The sequence below is a fragment of the Callorhinchus milii genome, unplaced genomic scaffold (genome assembly GCF_018977255.1).
Source record: "Callorhinchus milii isolate IMCB2004 unplaced genomic scaffold, IMCB_Cmil_1.0 Scaffold1, whole genome shotgun sequence".
NCBI lineage: Eukaryota > Metazoa > Chordata > Chondrichthyes > Chimaeriformes > Callorhinchidae > Callorhinchus > Callorhinchus milii.
Window position 1 is genome coordinate 122,433,208 of NW_024704742.1, and position 15,015 is coordinate 122,448,222.

Sequence of the window (15,015 nt, forward strand, 5' to 3'; positions counted from 1 at the left end):
CACACAAGTATCTCAGTTTTGATTTCCACATGTCAATTATCTGCTTTCGAAAACTGTGGTCGCAACTGAGATAAAATCAGTTATTTAAAACAACAATATTGCATTTAAATAGTGCCCTTCATGTGGGGAGGACATTTCAATGTGCTTCACAGAGATGGTTGGGAGCTTAACTGGTGTGGGGGGAGCTGAGGATAGCGGGGGGGTCGGGGGAAAGAAAACTGACGAAAAGGCGTGCTTGAAAAGAAAGGTCTTAAGGTGGGCGTTAAAGGTAGGGAGGGAAGGGGGTGGAATTCTAGAGAGCGAACACGGAAAAACGATCAGTACAATGAAATGGATTGATATCGTCTCTGCAAGTTTATTTTCCTTTCAAAAACACATTGTTCATTTACATATCTCACAGACAAACACAAAATGTCTGATCTACTGTACAATCTATATAGAACAAATGTCAACAGAGGTAAAATATATTATGCACATACATAACTTTCTAGTGTAGGTAACCTTTCATGTTTCAGTATATATATATAAAGGGATTACAACATTGATCAAATAGCTGTTTCAACTATATGTCTGTTATGGCACCACCTCACTAAGCTTTCACAGGCAGTAAACGTAGTAAACGTAGGGAACTGAAGAATTGGATTTTTTCTCATGTTTGTAAACAACCATTGCAACTACACGTACATCTGTAGCAAGAGGTCTGGCAAGCTTGATTCAGTGATTTGAAGAAAGGCAGTAACAAAGTTCATATGTTGTGGCAGTTGTACTTCGGGTGAAGTTTGTCCATCAAAAAGGCCTCAGTAGACAATGATCTGTATATCTCCAGTCTGCACAATATTCTGTAAAGCTTTCTTTAAGAATAATCCCCATTCAACTGGGGTTCTTTCCACTACGTTGCTTTGCCAGCTACCTACACCATGCCCTGTTTTATTTTAACTCCAGCTGCATCCCTCCTAATTTGGAAAATGTCTTTTAATGACTTCTTTAGAAAGTTTTGCATGATTCCTTATCGATAATCAATAATGTAATTAATTTCTAAAATATGCTTAAGGACCTATGGAGAGATTATACTAAATACACTCACACAAACCAAACCCGTTCATACACCAATGGTGAAAAGCTGGCAACATGTACTGCATCTGCATACGTAAATTATTCTCCAGCTTCTCCAACTACGAGCAGTCACTACAAACCAGTCACGATTACTGTACGGACAGTCTGAGCCATACAGATTCAGCACATTTACTGTAGAGACACACTGAGCCACACAGATCCAGGACGTTGTGGACATATTACTATACGGATACACTGAGCCATATAGATTCAGCACATTTATTACACAGGCACGCTGCACATTTATTATCTTCTTAAATATGTTTTAATCACACAACATACATTCGCACAGGACCCACAAATGTCTCCATGAATTCTCACATCACTTCTCACTTCACGCCATGCTAGCAGACATTGGCTAAAGCACACCATGTGCAGGGCTTGAATAGACATCTCTATATATTAGTAGCATAGCAGTTTTATGACTGTCTCTGGTGAGTTTTCTTTTCTACCAGTAAAGCCAATAGTTTTTTTTCTACAAAAGAAAGATTTCAATGAAGTAACCCAGAGGTGGCATGATAAAAAGATATGAGCATTCTCTGAGTTTCAATGGATGCTGTTCCTTGTACTCATTCTGTATTATGTTCTTATTTATTCAATAGCTTGGAATGGTAAGATAGGATAAAGAATAAATAACAGCTTCTCTAGTGACACATTCTGGCCTTTGCCAGCTATGAAAGTGAAAGCGAATCAGAAGAAAATTTAGTGTTTTTCTAGAAATCTGCATTAACTTGAAGCCCTGCATTCTGTGATTTTGCACTCATATCTGCACTGAGTTAGAGATGTAGTATGTGTTCTTTGAAATATTGCACTTAGTGGCCTATTGTCCCCCAATACAGAGGCTACACAAAGATATAAAACTCCAATTTCTTCAGCACCTACCACTATTTTACATTTTCTCTCCTCAGGCAAAAAAAAAACAATGAAAAACACCAGCAAAATAATTCTCAAGTACATTCAATGCATAATCTTACTAGGAAGCAAATTTTGTCTCGATAAAACACTTAAGTTTGGTAATCTGTTCCTTTTGTACTTTGGAACAGCGTCCTCTCTGAGCTTTGCTTAGAGGCAAAATAACAGAGAAACGGTGTGAAAAGTCAAATTATAACTGAAAATTATGAGTAAGTACAACTTATGGTCAAGATCATTGCTATTGGGCATGGTGTGTTCACAGATTTATATTCATGACTTCCTGTGAGGGATGAGATCAGATGGACTGAAGGGCCTTCTTCATCCAAACTAATCTTGTGGCCTAACTTTTGGAGAGCATTTATTAGTTACCAAAGACATCTCTAGTCAGTGAATGTTCCTACGGTGAGGTGCAGGTATGCTATTGCAACATATAGAATGCTTATTTGAATGGTCAAACTAACAACACGGTCATTTAAAAATGTGCATTTCTGTTGCTGAATTCACAGTGTGTGCAGATTGAAGATAAGCTCAACATGCAAGCAGTTAATCATTGAGAAAAAGCTTGAAAGGCCACATAAATCTAGTGAGCACATGGGTCTAGATCATTTATAAACCTAGTGTACAAAGCCTGGGAATCCACCATTTCTTTTAACAGTCACACAGATCTCAAATCTACAGAGAAATTGCAGAACCAGTACAGATATCAGTAAAGGTTGACTAAATGTCAATTTTAATGCAAGAGGTCTTGGGGAACAGTACTGTGCACAAACTAGCAAAAAATAAATAGATTAGTTTGTTTAATATATAGAGGCCATACAGTAACATTTTCATGGACTAATACCTAAAGACTAATCTTTGCAATGCAGACATAATTTCATTGCCTCCATGTACTATGGGCGAGTCACTAACAGCCACAGTTTTGCTGCTGTGCAGGAGGAGTCTCTGTGAGTTTTGTGTTCTGTTTTCCTGCCGCGATTGCAGGGTCCGTGTCCAAACTCTCCGACATCTTCTCGCAGATGATGTCGACAAGCCTCTCGAATGTTTGCTTCACGTTAATGTTGTCCTTGGCGCTAGTTTCGAAGAATTCAAAGCCTTGTGTAAAGGAGAATAATTGTGATGTTAGTTATAATAATAATTCTTTCATTTGACTTTCAAATTGGGAGACGTCTCAAGCCACTTCATGGCACTTTGACCGTGTATTTTGTGAGTGAGCATAGCAATATTCCCACAAACAGCCATGAAGTGAATGCCCAATTTTATTTGGGGCTTTCTTGTCAGGACACGAGGAGGAACTCCTCTTTTCAAACAGTGCCATGGACACAGTTTTAATAATAATAAGCCCTGCATTTGCTATGGTACCTTTCACATCGGGAGGACATCCCAAAGCACTTCACAGGATTTTACTCCTGTGGCTGTGTACTTGTAGATGAACACAGCAGACCAATTGCACACAGCAATGTCCCACAAGCAGCTGTGAAATGAACAATCATTTTTTTTTTTGGGAGATTGTTAACTGGGAGAAACCCTCTTCTCTTTTTGAGTCCTGTAGCTCAGTGATTACAGCACTTGCCTCGCAATCGAGAAACCTGGGTTCGATTCCCGGCAGGGCGAAATTTTGGGCAAGTTTCCTTACTCCACACACCTCTGCTTACCTAGCAGTAAGTAGGAACCCGGTTGTTAGTTGATTGGCAGATAATAATCCCTCAAAAAAATAATAATAATAATTTGGTCACTCAATCCACAACTGTTTGTAAGAGACTGCTGTGCGCAATTGGCTGCTGCATTTAGCCCACAAATCTACAGTTAATTCACTTTACAGAACATTCTATGAAGCGCTCTGGGACGTCTAGAAGACGTGAAGAGCGCTATATCAAATGCAAGGATTATTATTATTATTATTGTGCCATGAGATCTTTAATGTCCACCTGAACAGGCAGATGGGACTTCCAAAAAATATAACATACCCCTAGCACTGCTTAGACTATATGAGTTCAAAATCCTGATGTGGGTCTGGAACCCACAACCTTCCGACTCAGAGACAACTGAGTCAGGCACAGAATGAGAAATCAATATATTCCATTGTCCAGTATTATACTCGACTCAGCACCTCCCCATTGCTTCGTGGCTGACATAAGGCCACCACTCCATGATTCAGAAGTTCAAACCTCCATCCTTTCACCATCTAGTGTACCTCTGAATTCCCCCCACTCCCCCCCACCCATTAATTTTCTGCACCTCTCCAAAATATGGCAAGGCAAGTTAGCATTTGTGAACAGAAGTCATCATCTGAGTTTTCACGTATAGAACCATAGAATCTACAGCACAACAGAATTTCTCCTTATCGACTATCAACCTCCTTCCCCAATAATCTTAAAAACCTCTATCAGGTATCTCCTCAATATTCTCTGTTACATTGAAAATAACCCCATTTCCTCTAACCTCACGGGGCTGACATCACTGAGCTGTGTTGCAGAGAGTAGACGAGTTCCTTCAGCGCTGCGTGCTTGTATAGCCGCACTACTTGGTGACATCAGCAGTGACACCATGACCCAGAAATACTGACCAGAGGTAGCATTGTAGCGCAACTTGTTATATTCCTAGGTTACTGAGGGAAGTAAGGGTGGAAATAACAGAGGCCTCCTTCTGTGCTGTGTAATTCTGATTTTATGATTTCTATTATAGATTCAAGCTGCCTCGTTTTTTGGACTCAAAGCACTGTTATAAAAGGCTCTTGTCCGTATGCAGTTTTATGTCGAGTGTACTTAAATAAATAAGAGCAAGCAAAGTTTGAAATTGGGTGCTTGTTAACAGATTCATAATTAACAAACACGTTATCAAATCAGTTATGAAATATCATATTTTCTTATGCATAGACAGCATACTCTGCAGAATAGTAACACTTATTAACATTAAAGGACAAACTGCCAGTCAATAATAAAAAAAACATACCAAGTTGCTCGGCCAACTGCTTGCCCCTTTCCACAGATACTATCCTTTCATCTTCCATGTCACATTTGTTGCCAACCAATATGACCTGAGCATTGTCCCAGGAGTACGTTTTGATTTGGGTTGACCTAAAAGGAAAGATGAGAATAAGTTCATACATCACTGGCAGGTTTAACTTTCTATAGTTTTATAATTGTACAGATCATAGCACTTTATCACTGGTTTCTATTACAGTTACCAATCACCAAACCTTACACTTCTGGAAAGTAAATGCTACGTGACAGTTATATTGATATTGACGAGTGTATCATTGATAAGATTCTTGGAATAAATTCATGTCAGTTGTTATTCTCCACAAAAGCATGATCCTACTGTTTATGAATCATTTCAAAGATCAAGCCAGACAAGATGACACCGTTGTGTAATGCTATCAATACAGACAACATTTTAGAAGGGCTAGATATACACCTGGAACTATGGGACCTTAAGAAAGAGAACAACATAGTACAGAGGGTAAGAAGCACCATGATGATATTTGAGTCAAACAGGAGGAGGGGAGCTGAAAAGGGTATTGGTGGGGAGGGGAGGATAACTGAAGGATAATAATAAGTTTCTGAGTGAATTTATTGTGAATAATTGATTAGTACCCTAGTTCCATTGTGGTCAGATGTACGATGATAGAACTGGGATTGATAAGGAATTCTCTACTTTCAGAGGTGGGAAAAATCATGGGAATGGGAAACATGTGGTGCACCTGTCACTGCTAAACACAGATTACTGAATGATTATGAAGGAAAGAGCAGTGAGATTATTCCACCTGCGTATGTTTTATCAGCAAAAACAATGGTCTTTTGATCAGATAATTTCATTTTGTTCGTAATAATGACCTTTTTCCTTCCCGTCCCCCATTTCACCCTGTAGGCACAAAGCTTGCCAAAGTGAAAGCTATGGCAGGAAATTGGAGATTGGACTCTCCATCTGTTCATTTGTTTGTACAAAATACGTCTGCACTTTAACCATTTCACAAATGACAGCTGGAACCAGAGAACACATTTGAACAAGCAAATAAGTACTGTAATGTAACAGATTAAATAGGAAATCTTGGGGGTAAGGTTTACAGTGTTTCATTAAATATTTCATATGCCAATTGACACAAGGAACATATTTTAAATGCCACAATTTAGTTAATATTATACAAAAATCCTCACAAACATTTAGGGCAATACAAAAAAAAGTAGAATTATCTCTGCAATTCACTCCTGTTTCTGATAGATAGCCTACTATGTACCCCTCAAATACTTGCCATGTTCTATACTTTTCTCTTGATGTAGCACAACAAAATAGATTCATAAAACCACAAGACAGGTTTGGATTAAGAAAGCAGTTTCATCCAGTTGATTTCATCCTAAACTTGCATCCAAAAGTATTGCTGTTGGTTCCTTTCTCTATGAAAATATTGTATACCTCCATAAGGTGCAGTCTGAGACATTTTCAAGACTAAAGCGCCCCAGCTCATCTCCTCATTGCTCGTATCTTGGTCCTCTAACACTGGAAATTATCATCATTACTCTCCTCTGCACTGCTTCTAGATCCTGGGCCATTCCTTATTTAACACTGACTGGAGCTTCACGCAACTTGGCCTGACCACAGCACTGTGCTTCTGACGTCCTCCTGATTTGAAAGGCGCTATACAAATGTAATTTGTTGTAATTGTTGTTGTGCAGCTTGAGTATGACATCTGGGGATGTGAAACTCACCTGATTTAGCAATGTAGTGCAACATCCTGTTTGCCTTGTTTATTGCTGCGTCACACTGTTTTATTATAAACAGTGATGAGTCAACTAAGATCCAGAGATCTCTGTCAACATTCCTGGCTGTCTGTGCCAGAACTCGGTCAGTTGTTATTGACATCTTAATAAATAATGCACTTTACTGGAGAAAAGTAGCAGGCATGCTTCAGTAAGAGATTTTTAATGGCATCTCATCTGACATATAATGAAACAGACATTCTAAGGGATGTTTTGCATCATTTCAGTCACAACTCACAACATTTCGCCCACAAATATACGGTCAATTCACTTTACAGACTATTCTGTGAAGCACTTTGAGACGTCGAGAAGACGTGAAAAGTGCTATATCAAATGCAAGGATAATTATTATTATAACTCAAATTTGAAGCCAAAGCTTTCTCAATCAAGCAAATCCATTTTTAAAACCTGGTTCCATATCTCCAGTGCAATTCTTTGTGTTTAATCATCCACAGGAAGTGGACGCAGATGCTAAGCCGTGGCACAGAATATTTTCCGTTAATAAAATATTGAGAGCCAAAAACTGATGCTATTCATTGTATCCTTTCCACAGATAATCTTGTGATGCGAAATGATAATGGAACAGCTCATGATCTCAGCAGATAAGGCATCTTTATATTGTTAACGTGGCCTTTTGGTGGATGATTTTAGTAACTTACTTTCCAACAACATTTCTCTCCTATTATTATAATAATTCTTACATATTTTCACATCGGGAGGATGTCTCAAACTCCTCACAGGATCCACTGGTAAGTGCAGTACAGTGTTTCTGCGAAAAAAAATGTGACTGTACCTTGACAGAGAATATAGAAGGTTGGTTATAAAATAGCTAGTGTCTGTGACTGAAATCCTTTCATATGACTTCTGAATAAGTCTTGAGTTGATGAAGCACGATAAATAGGTAACAAACCTGTCTTCTATTAAAAATGTTGGGCTTTGTGAAATTGGGTTACCTAATCTACATTTAGTAGCAGGCAGAGAAAGTACTGTATTAAATGCTTGTGGCCAATATTTTTACATCTACCATTAATCTTTCACCAGATTTCTGTGCTCATGCATGCATTCGTGCTCATTTTGTACTTGTTCTATTCTTTATCTTTCCCTACATGATTCCTCAGTCAAGGGATCACATACACGACTATCTGGTCCCTGCAATACTATTTGAAGAAAAACTTCAACCAGACACACAGGACAGTCCCAAGCAGATCTTACATTTGATTTACTCTCATTTAAGGAGAAGCAAATGGCTATCCAGATCACCTACTTGTACAATCATACCAAAAAACAAGATGTCAGCCTGACTCATTTGGGAGAACGGCTGTCACTGAGTTAGGCTTGTGGATTCAACCACCATGTCAGAACTTTGAGCTCACAGTCTTGATTAACACCCCAAAGCAGAGACATCTTCTTTAATACTAAAGAGCCCTTGTCTAATTGCTCATGGTTCATTTACCTGACACTGGAGCATCTTCGTTTCTCTCCATTAAATTGCCTCTGCAGACCCGTATGTTGCTGTGATCAGAACTGTATGCAGTACTCCAGGTGTGGCCTATCACTGGCTATATAGTTTGAGTGTGACATTTGGGGATCTAAACTCAATTGATTTAGCAATATAGCCCAGTATCCTGTTTGTCTTGTTTTTACTGCTGCGCACTGTTCTAACAGTGAACGGTGAGTCACTTTGAAGCGCTATGACACATTTTGATGATGTGATAAGGTGCCGTATCAAATGCTGGCGTTATTATTATAATCAACAAGAGTAAACTTAATGCATTTGTAAAAGAGAAGCAAAAAAANGGGTGTAAGAGAGGCAATTAGGATGGAGAGAGCCTCATGTGGAGTATAAACATCTGCACAGACTAGTGAATAGTCTGTTTCTGTGGAAAGGATATAATGAAGAACATTAGATGTTGGCCCTCAAGATTTTATTAAGGGAAAATAGTTAGTGATGCCTCCTTAGCATCTGAGCTCATTTCCAAACGATAATTAAATTCATAGAACTGGACTGGGGATATGGAACAAAATATTATTAGTTATAATTGTTAAGTTGCTGTATGTGGATTGTTGACTGGTGTACTGGCAGAATGATAAAACCCCTGAGTAAACTGGGTCGAATGTGAGTTCCATCATAGATCTCACATACTCTATGCATACACTCCAGTACAGTGTTGTGGGAGTGCAGCATTGTTGGGAGGTGCCACCCTTCGGATGAGATGTAAAACCAAGGGCCTCTCTACCAGTTCAAGTGGATGCTAAAGATCCCATGGCACTATTCAAAAAGAGAAGGAAGTTTCTCCTAGTGTCCTGGCCAACAATCCCCCAAATAAAATTGGTTATTCACTGTTTGGCTGTTTATGGAATTACCATGTGTAGATGGAATGCATGGAATTCTCAGTTTGGTTTGGATACTCTTAAGCTGGTAATGGGTTTCGTCATGTCTCAGACAGCTGGTTGACCCCCCAAAAATGTTGTGGAACACTGTTGTATGCATATATGGCTCCTGCATTCACCTACAACATAGAGTACTGCACTCCACCATAAATCCTATGAAGCTCCTTGAGATGTCCTCCTGAGTTGAAAGGCACTATTTCAAATGCAAGGGCTGTTTAATTTGTTCAAAAAGTGAGAGAATCAAGTTGGAGAAAAGGAAATAAAGCAGGAAGCCCTCAGGATCACATGCATCAACTGAATGCCATTTTGGTGACCCAATCATTAAAAGATATCATGGCACAATAATAATAATAATCCTTGCATTTGATATAGCGCTTTTCACGTCTTCTAGATGTCTCAAAGCGCTTCACAGAATATGCTGTAAAGTGAATTGACTTGTACATTTTGTGGGCAAAACGCAGCAGTCAATTGCACACAGAAGTGCCCCACCAACAGTCATAGATTGACTGACCAAATTATTATTATTTAAAAAAATGTTTTAGAGGATTATTACCCCCGGAAAAGCAATCTGCCAATCAAATAACAAACGGGTTCCTACTTACCTCTAGGCAAACAGAGGAGCGTGGAGTAAACAAACTTGCCCAACGTTTCATCCTGCCTGGGAATCGAACCCAGGTCCTCTTGCTTGCGAGGTGAGTGCTCTAACCATTAAGCTACAGGACTCCAGGTGATGGACATGGACAATAATAGAGCAGTAATAATAAGTTTGTTAACACCTTTAAACAAGATTAAGTACTACTTATTAGTAACTGCTGCATTAATTGCAGGCATCCTGTATATGTGGACAAGAAAAGATTTGTTACTCAGTCAGCCAATGAACAGATGCCTTGGCTTCTCCCTTCAATGTGCTGGGTAACAATATTAATACTTGGATTTGATATTACACCTTATCACTTCATTGAGATGTCTCAAAACACCTCACAGGATATACTTTAACGTGACTTGTAATTTTGTGGCTGAAATGTGGCAGCCGGTTTGCACACAGCAATGTCCCACAAACAGCCATGGAGTGAGTGACCAATTTTATTTGGGGGACTGTTGGCTTAGACAAATTCCCTTCTTTTTTCGAATAGTGCCATTGAATCTTTAACATCCATCTGAACAGTCAGATGGGACCTAGTTTTAATGTCTCATCTGAAGAACAAGACCAAGTTATTGCATGCATAGAATTGCATAGACTGATATAGCACAGAAACCTCATGCGTCAGCCTAGTTCAGTTGGTAGCATTCAGAAAGTTGAGGTTCAAGCACTACTTCAGAACTTTGAACTCACAAATTTAGACCAACACTCCAGTGCACTGCTGGGGGCATGCTGCATTGTCAGAGGTGTTGTCCTTTGGATAATATGTTGGATGTCAAAGATCCCAATGGCACTGATTAAAAAGGGAAGGGAATTTCTCTTTTTGTAGTGGTCAACAATCCCTCAGATAAAATTGGTCATACAATTTCATGGCTATTCGTTTGACAATGCTGTGCACAAATTGGCTGTCGCATGCACCTACGAAATACACAGTCACTACACATTATAGTAAACTTTGTGAAGCGCTTTGAGACAACCTCCCAACATGAAAGGCACTACAACAAATGCAATGATTATTATTATATATTATACATGTCAATCACTGATCTATTCCAGTGTTTATCCTCCACACGAGCCTCCACCTCTATGAATACCCTCTCCATATAACCCTTCTCACTCATGTAAGCATCAAATATCCTATTGAATACATTGATTCTTGACAAAGAGTAGCAGTTATTGCATAGAAAGTAAAAATATGTCATGGGATAATATCAGTTTACAGCACAGACGTGTATAGTTAAAGATGGAAAAATCAGACCACTGGCCAGCATCACATGTACCAATTTCAATACTAACATGATTTGATATTCAATTTTATTTAGCGCCTTATCATGCCATTGAAGCATCTCAAACACTTCACAAGATTTAATAATAATAATAACGCTCACTTTTGAAATAGTGCCTTTTAACATTGTACGCAATTAACATGCGAGTGCTGCATGTATTTTTAGATTTCAGTGAATTAGACTCATTCTTTGTAAGCGATATAAATTGTCAACTAACATTGATATTCCTACTTTGAACCATCCATTTAAATAAAAATAATACTCCCCCATGGTTCAGTTCGTAAAATCAGTGCGTAGTGTGAGACTAAACCATACTCTGTGCTGAAGTAGCTATTCTTAGCTTGGAAAACAACAGGGACACCTCCAATTGTTCTCAGCTCTCTTGGGTTCAAGTGTTGAGGAATCAACCAGGCAAATGATGTGCAGCCAGAAAAAGCTATCAATGAAGATGAAGCTGATGGATTTCTGTCAATTCACAACTGCCTGAGAAGAAGAATCAAGAATACAATAAAAACAAAAGCTGAAAGTTCACAGCTGGGCTCAGCGTTTGAACAAGAAACTGATGCTGAGTTCTGGGGAAGTTCCATGCCCGACATGTTAACCCAGCTTTTTGTTTCACACGCTGATCAATCCACAACTTGGCTCATTGGCAGGGATTGGAAGGTCAGATCAGTCAATGGGGGCAGGGACTCGTCCCCCTCAGCTCTCATTAACTCTGCCAAGCAAAGCCCCAATAGGTAGGGTGGTCCTAGCTGGACAAGCAGTGGGAAACCTTGCCAGATAGTGCTTTCAATGGCAAGCTATGTGGGTTTAGATGGTTATACTCCAGCAATTAGACTCTGGCTCTTGCCAAACTGCGCCTAATGCCCTCTAGAATTAGGTAAGCAGGATACATCCCCCCAGGGAGAGAGCACACATTCCATTCCAATAAACAGCTCTAGAATTTGCACGGTTAGGTGAAATGCATGGAACTCTCCATTTGGTTTGGATACTTTTAAGCATGGTGATGGATGGGTTTTTGCATGTGTCTCACACCTGATTGATCAAAAAAGAGTGTGCATAAATTTAGTGGCAAAATAAATATTATCCTACAGAGTCTTCCCTCTTTGTGTAGTAAATCTGCATTGAATCCCCAGATATTACCATGTGCATCTACTGATATTTACTGTCTCAGAGTCAGGCATGGAGGTCTGTTGAGTTTAAACATACAGCATTTAACCACTTAGAACACCTAATACTGTAATTACATCCTGAAAATAACCTTCAGCTCAGCCTGGACTTCACTTCTTAACTCAATTTCTTTTTCTCAAACTCCAGTGTAAAGTGTTCTTCAGATTACAGTCTTAAAAACAACTTTCCAAATTGGTGTGAATTTCCTGTGCCTCGCTGTTGATGCCTTTAGCACTTATGGAAGTGAAAAACTAAAGCTAAGATGCTGTTATGTACCCTGTATATATGTTCACATTTTTAATTATGTGTAAAAAAAGTTTATAGATTTCAATAAATCGCTTATGAAATTCTAGCTCTGACTATTTTCTTTTGGTCAGCTCAGCTGGTAGCACTCGCCTTTGAGTCATAGGTTCTGAGTTCAAGCTCCACATTGGGTTTTGAGACTCATAATCAAGGCTCTCACTCCAGTGCAGTGCTGGGGGTAGTGCTTCCAGAGATGCTATCCTACAGATGTGGCAGTGTCTGTCTGCCTGTTCAGGTGAAACTTGAAGATCCCAAGGCACTTTGAAAAGGAAAGAGAATTTCCCCAGGTGTCCTAGCCTACAATTCTCCAGGTAAAATTGTTCACTCGTGGCTTATGGTACAGTTCTGTAGCTTATTGGTTAGAGCACTCGTCTCGCAAGTGAGACAACTTAGGTTCAATTCCCATCAGGGCGAAACGTTGGGCAAGTTTCCTTACTTCACATGCTTCTGTTCAGCTTGCAGTAAGTAGGAACACAGTTGTTAGTGGATTGGCGGATCACTTTTCTGGGGGTAATAATCCCTTCCAACAAAAAAAAGTGTTCACTCATTCCACGACTAATTGTGGGACACTGCTGTGCGCAATTAGCTTCTGTGTTTCGCCCACAAAATATACAGACAATTTACTTGTCTGCCGCAAATACAATCACTACACTTGCCAGTAATTCATGTATAGCACTTTGAGTCATTTTGATTACATGATGTGATGAAGTACTATATTAAATTCAGAGATTTTTATTGTTCCCGTTAGTTTTCAGCCCTCACTAGGTGATCTGGTTGTCACCTATCTCCAAATGCACTGTACAAGTGATAGAAAAGTATCAGGTCCCTATTGTAACATGAACAAAGGATTGTGTCTTTTTCTAGTGCTACTGGGAGGAGGTGTTGAATGAAGTGAATGTTTTCTTTCTGGATTGTGCATTTTACAAATTGTTCATATTGTATTGAAAGCGATGTGTCTGCTGCAACTCACAGTTCAGAATGACAGGCAATAAATTAAAAAGATATTTGAGATTAACAATTCAGGCAGGTACAAAAAACTGCTTTATCAGGGAATATAATAGTTGCCTTGGAAACACATGAATCAATGGATGTTGCAGTCACTAACAAGAGAAGCTACATAAACTGTTGACTGCTTGCAGAAGCAAGGAAATTCCTCTCTCTCTGGGCCAACTGATATGGTTTGTTTTCAATTTCCACGCATAATTAAGAACCTGCATTATTAATAATAAAGCCTCTCAACATTTAGGAGCAGTTTCATTACTGGAATATTAACTCCCTAAGATACATGAATAAACATCTGGAACAATATTTTAAAATAAAAGGAAAACATTGTGAACACTAATTATGCTCACCTTGCCGATCCTTCTTCTCTAGCTATTCTATCCTATTATCTATCATCACCTTTATATTATTTTCAAAAATGTTAATCATTTTCTATGTAATCCAGCAATGAATAGGCAGACAGGCTCTTCGTTTAATGACTTATCCAAAGGACAGAACCTCCAACAACAATCTCCAACCCCCAGCACTGCCCTAGACTCTCAGCCTAGACTGAGCTCAAAGTCCTGATTTGAGACTGAAATTTAACACTTTCAGACTCAAAGGTGAGAGTGCTATCAACTGAGTTAGACTGAAATCTGCATTTGTCAAAGATCAAATACTAACTCGTGACTATCTCCTTTGGAAGGTGAGAGAGGTAACAGCAACATTCATTTCACGCTGAATTTTAAAACTCAGCCACTATCTCAATATTAGATTCATTTCTCCATTATCACAAAGTGATATAAACAGTTATTAAAAATGTAAGAGTAACTAAGAGCAAATACAGAGATCATTATTGCAACAGAGATGAATATCCTTTACGGATCCTTAAAGAGGAGCAACCCTACATTCTTGTTGTAACCTTATCTAAGACCTCAAGAAAAATTCATAGCAAAATCATGATAAATGAGGGAACTGATATACCTCAGAACAGTCAATATATGAAGATAGCCATGAATTCACAGATCATCTAAAATAATAGTTTCCTGATCTTTACTTACAACAAATTAATAATAAATAATATATAATAATAATCCTTGCATTTGACGCTTTTCACGTCGTCTAGATGTCTCAAAGCGCTTCTCAGTATATACTGTAAAGTGAATTGACTGTATATTTGTGGGCAAAACGCAGCAGCCAATTGCTCACAGCAGTGTCCCACAAACAGTCATGGATTAAAGTGACCAATTTATTATTGTTTTTTTCTTGAGGGATTATTATCGGGCATGTGGAGTAAGAAAACTTACCCAAGGTTCCGACCTGCCGGGAATCGAACCCCGGTCTTTCGCTTGCGAGGCGAGTACTCTAACCACTGAGCTACAAGACTCCTTAACTGAGGCTACCTATAGTTGTCATCAAAAGATAATTAAATTGTAGGGTATTTGCAAAATGCTTGTAAAGTGAA

The 15,015-nt window shown here is 38.9% G+C and overlaps 1 protein-coding gene across 3 annotated transcripts in view; it reads right to left on the minus strand.

Annotated features, from left to right (window-relative positions):
* Positions 1 to 331: 331 nt before the first annotated feature.
* The window catches only part of rab3c (RAB3C, member RAS oncogene family), a 111,513-nt gene continuing 96,829 nt past the window's right edge, over positions 332 to 15,015 (minus strand). For all 3 annotated transcript variants that reach the window (XM_042335187.1, XM_007892160.2, XM_007892161.2), the window contains exons 4-5: positions 4,975 to 5,099; positions 332 to 3,117 (exon numbers count right to left, since the gene is read on the minus strand). In XM_042335187.1, the coding sequence (XP_042191121.1) occupies positions 2,930 to 3,117; positions 4,975 to 5,099 (313 nt within the window). In that variant the 3' untranslated portion in view covers positions 332 to 2,929. The remainder of the gene's footprint in view (positions 3,118 to 4,974; positions 5,100 to 15,015) is intronic.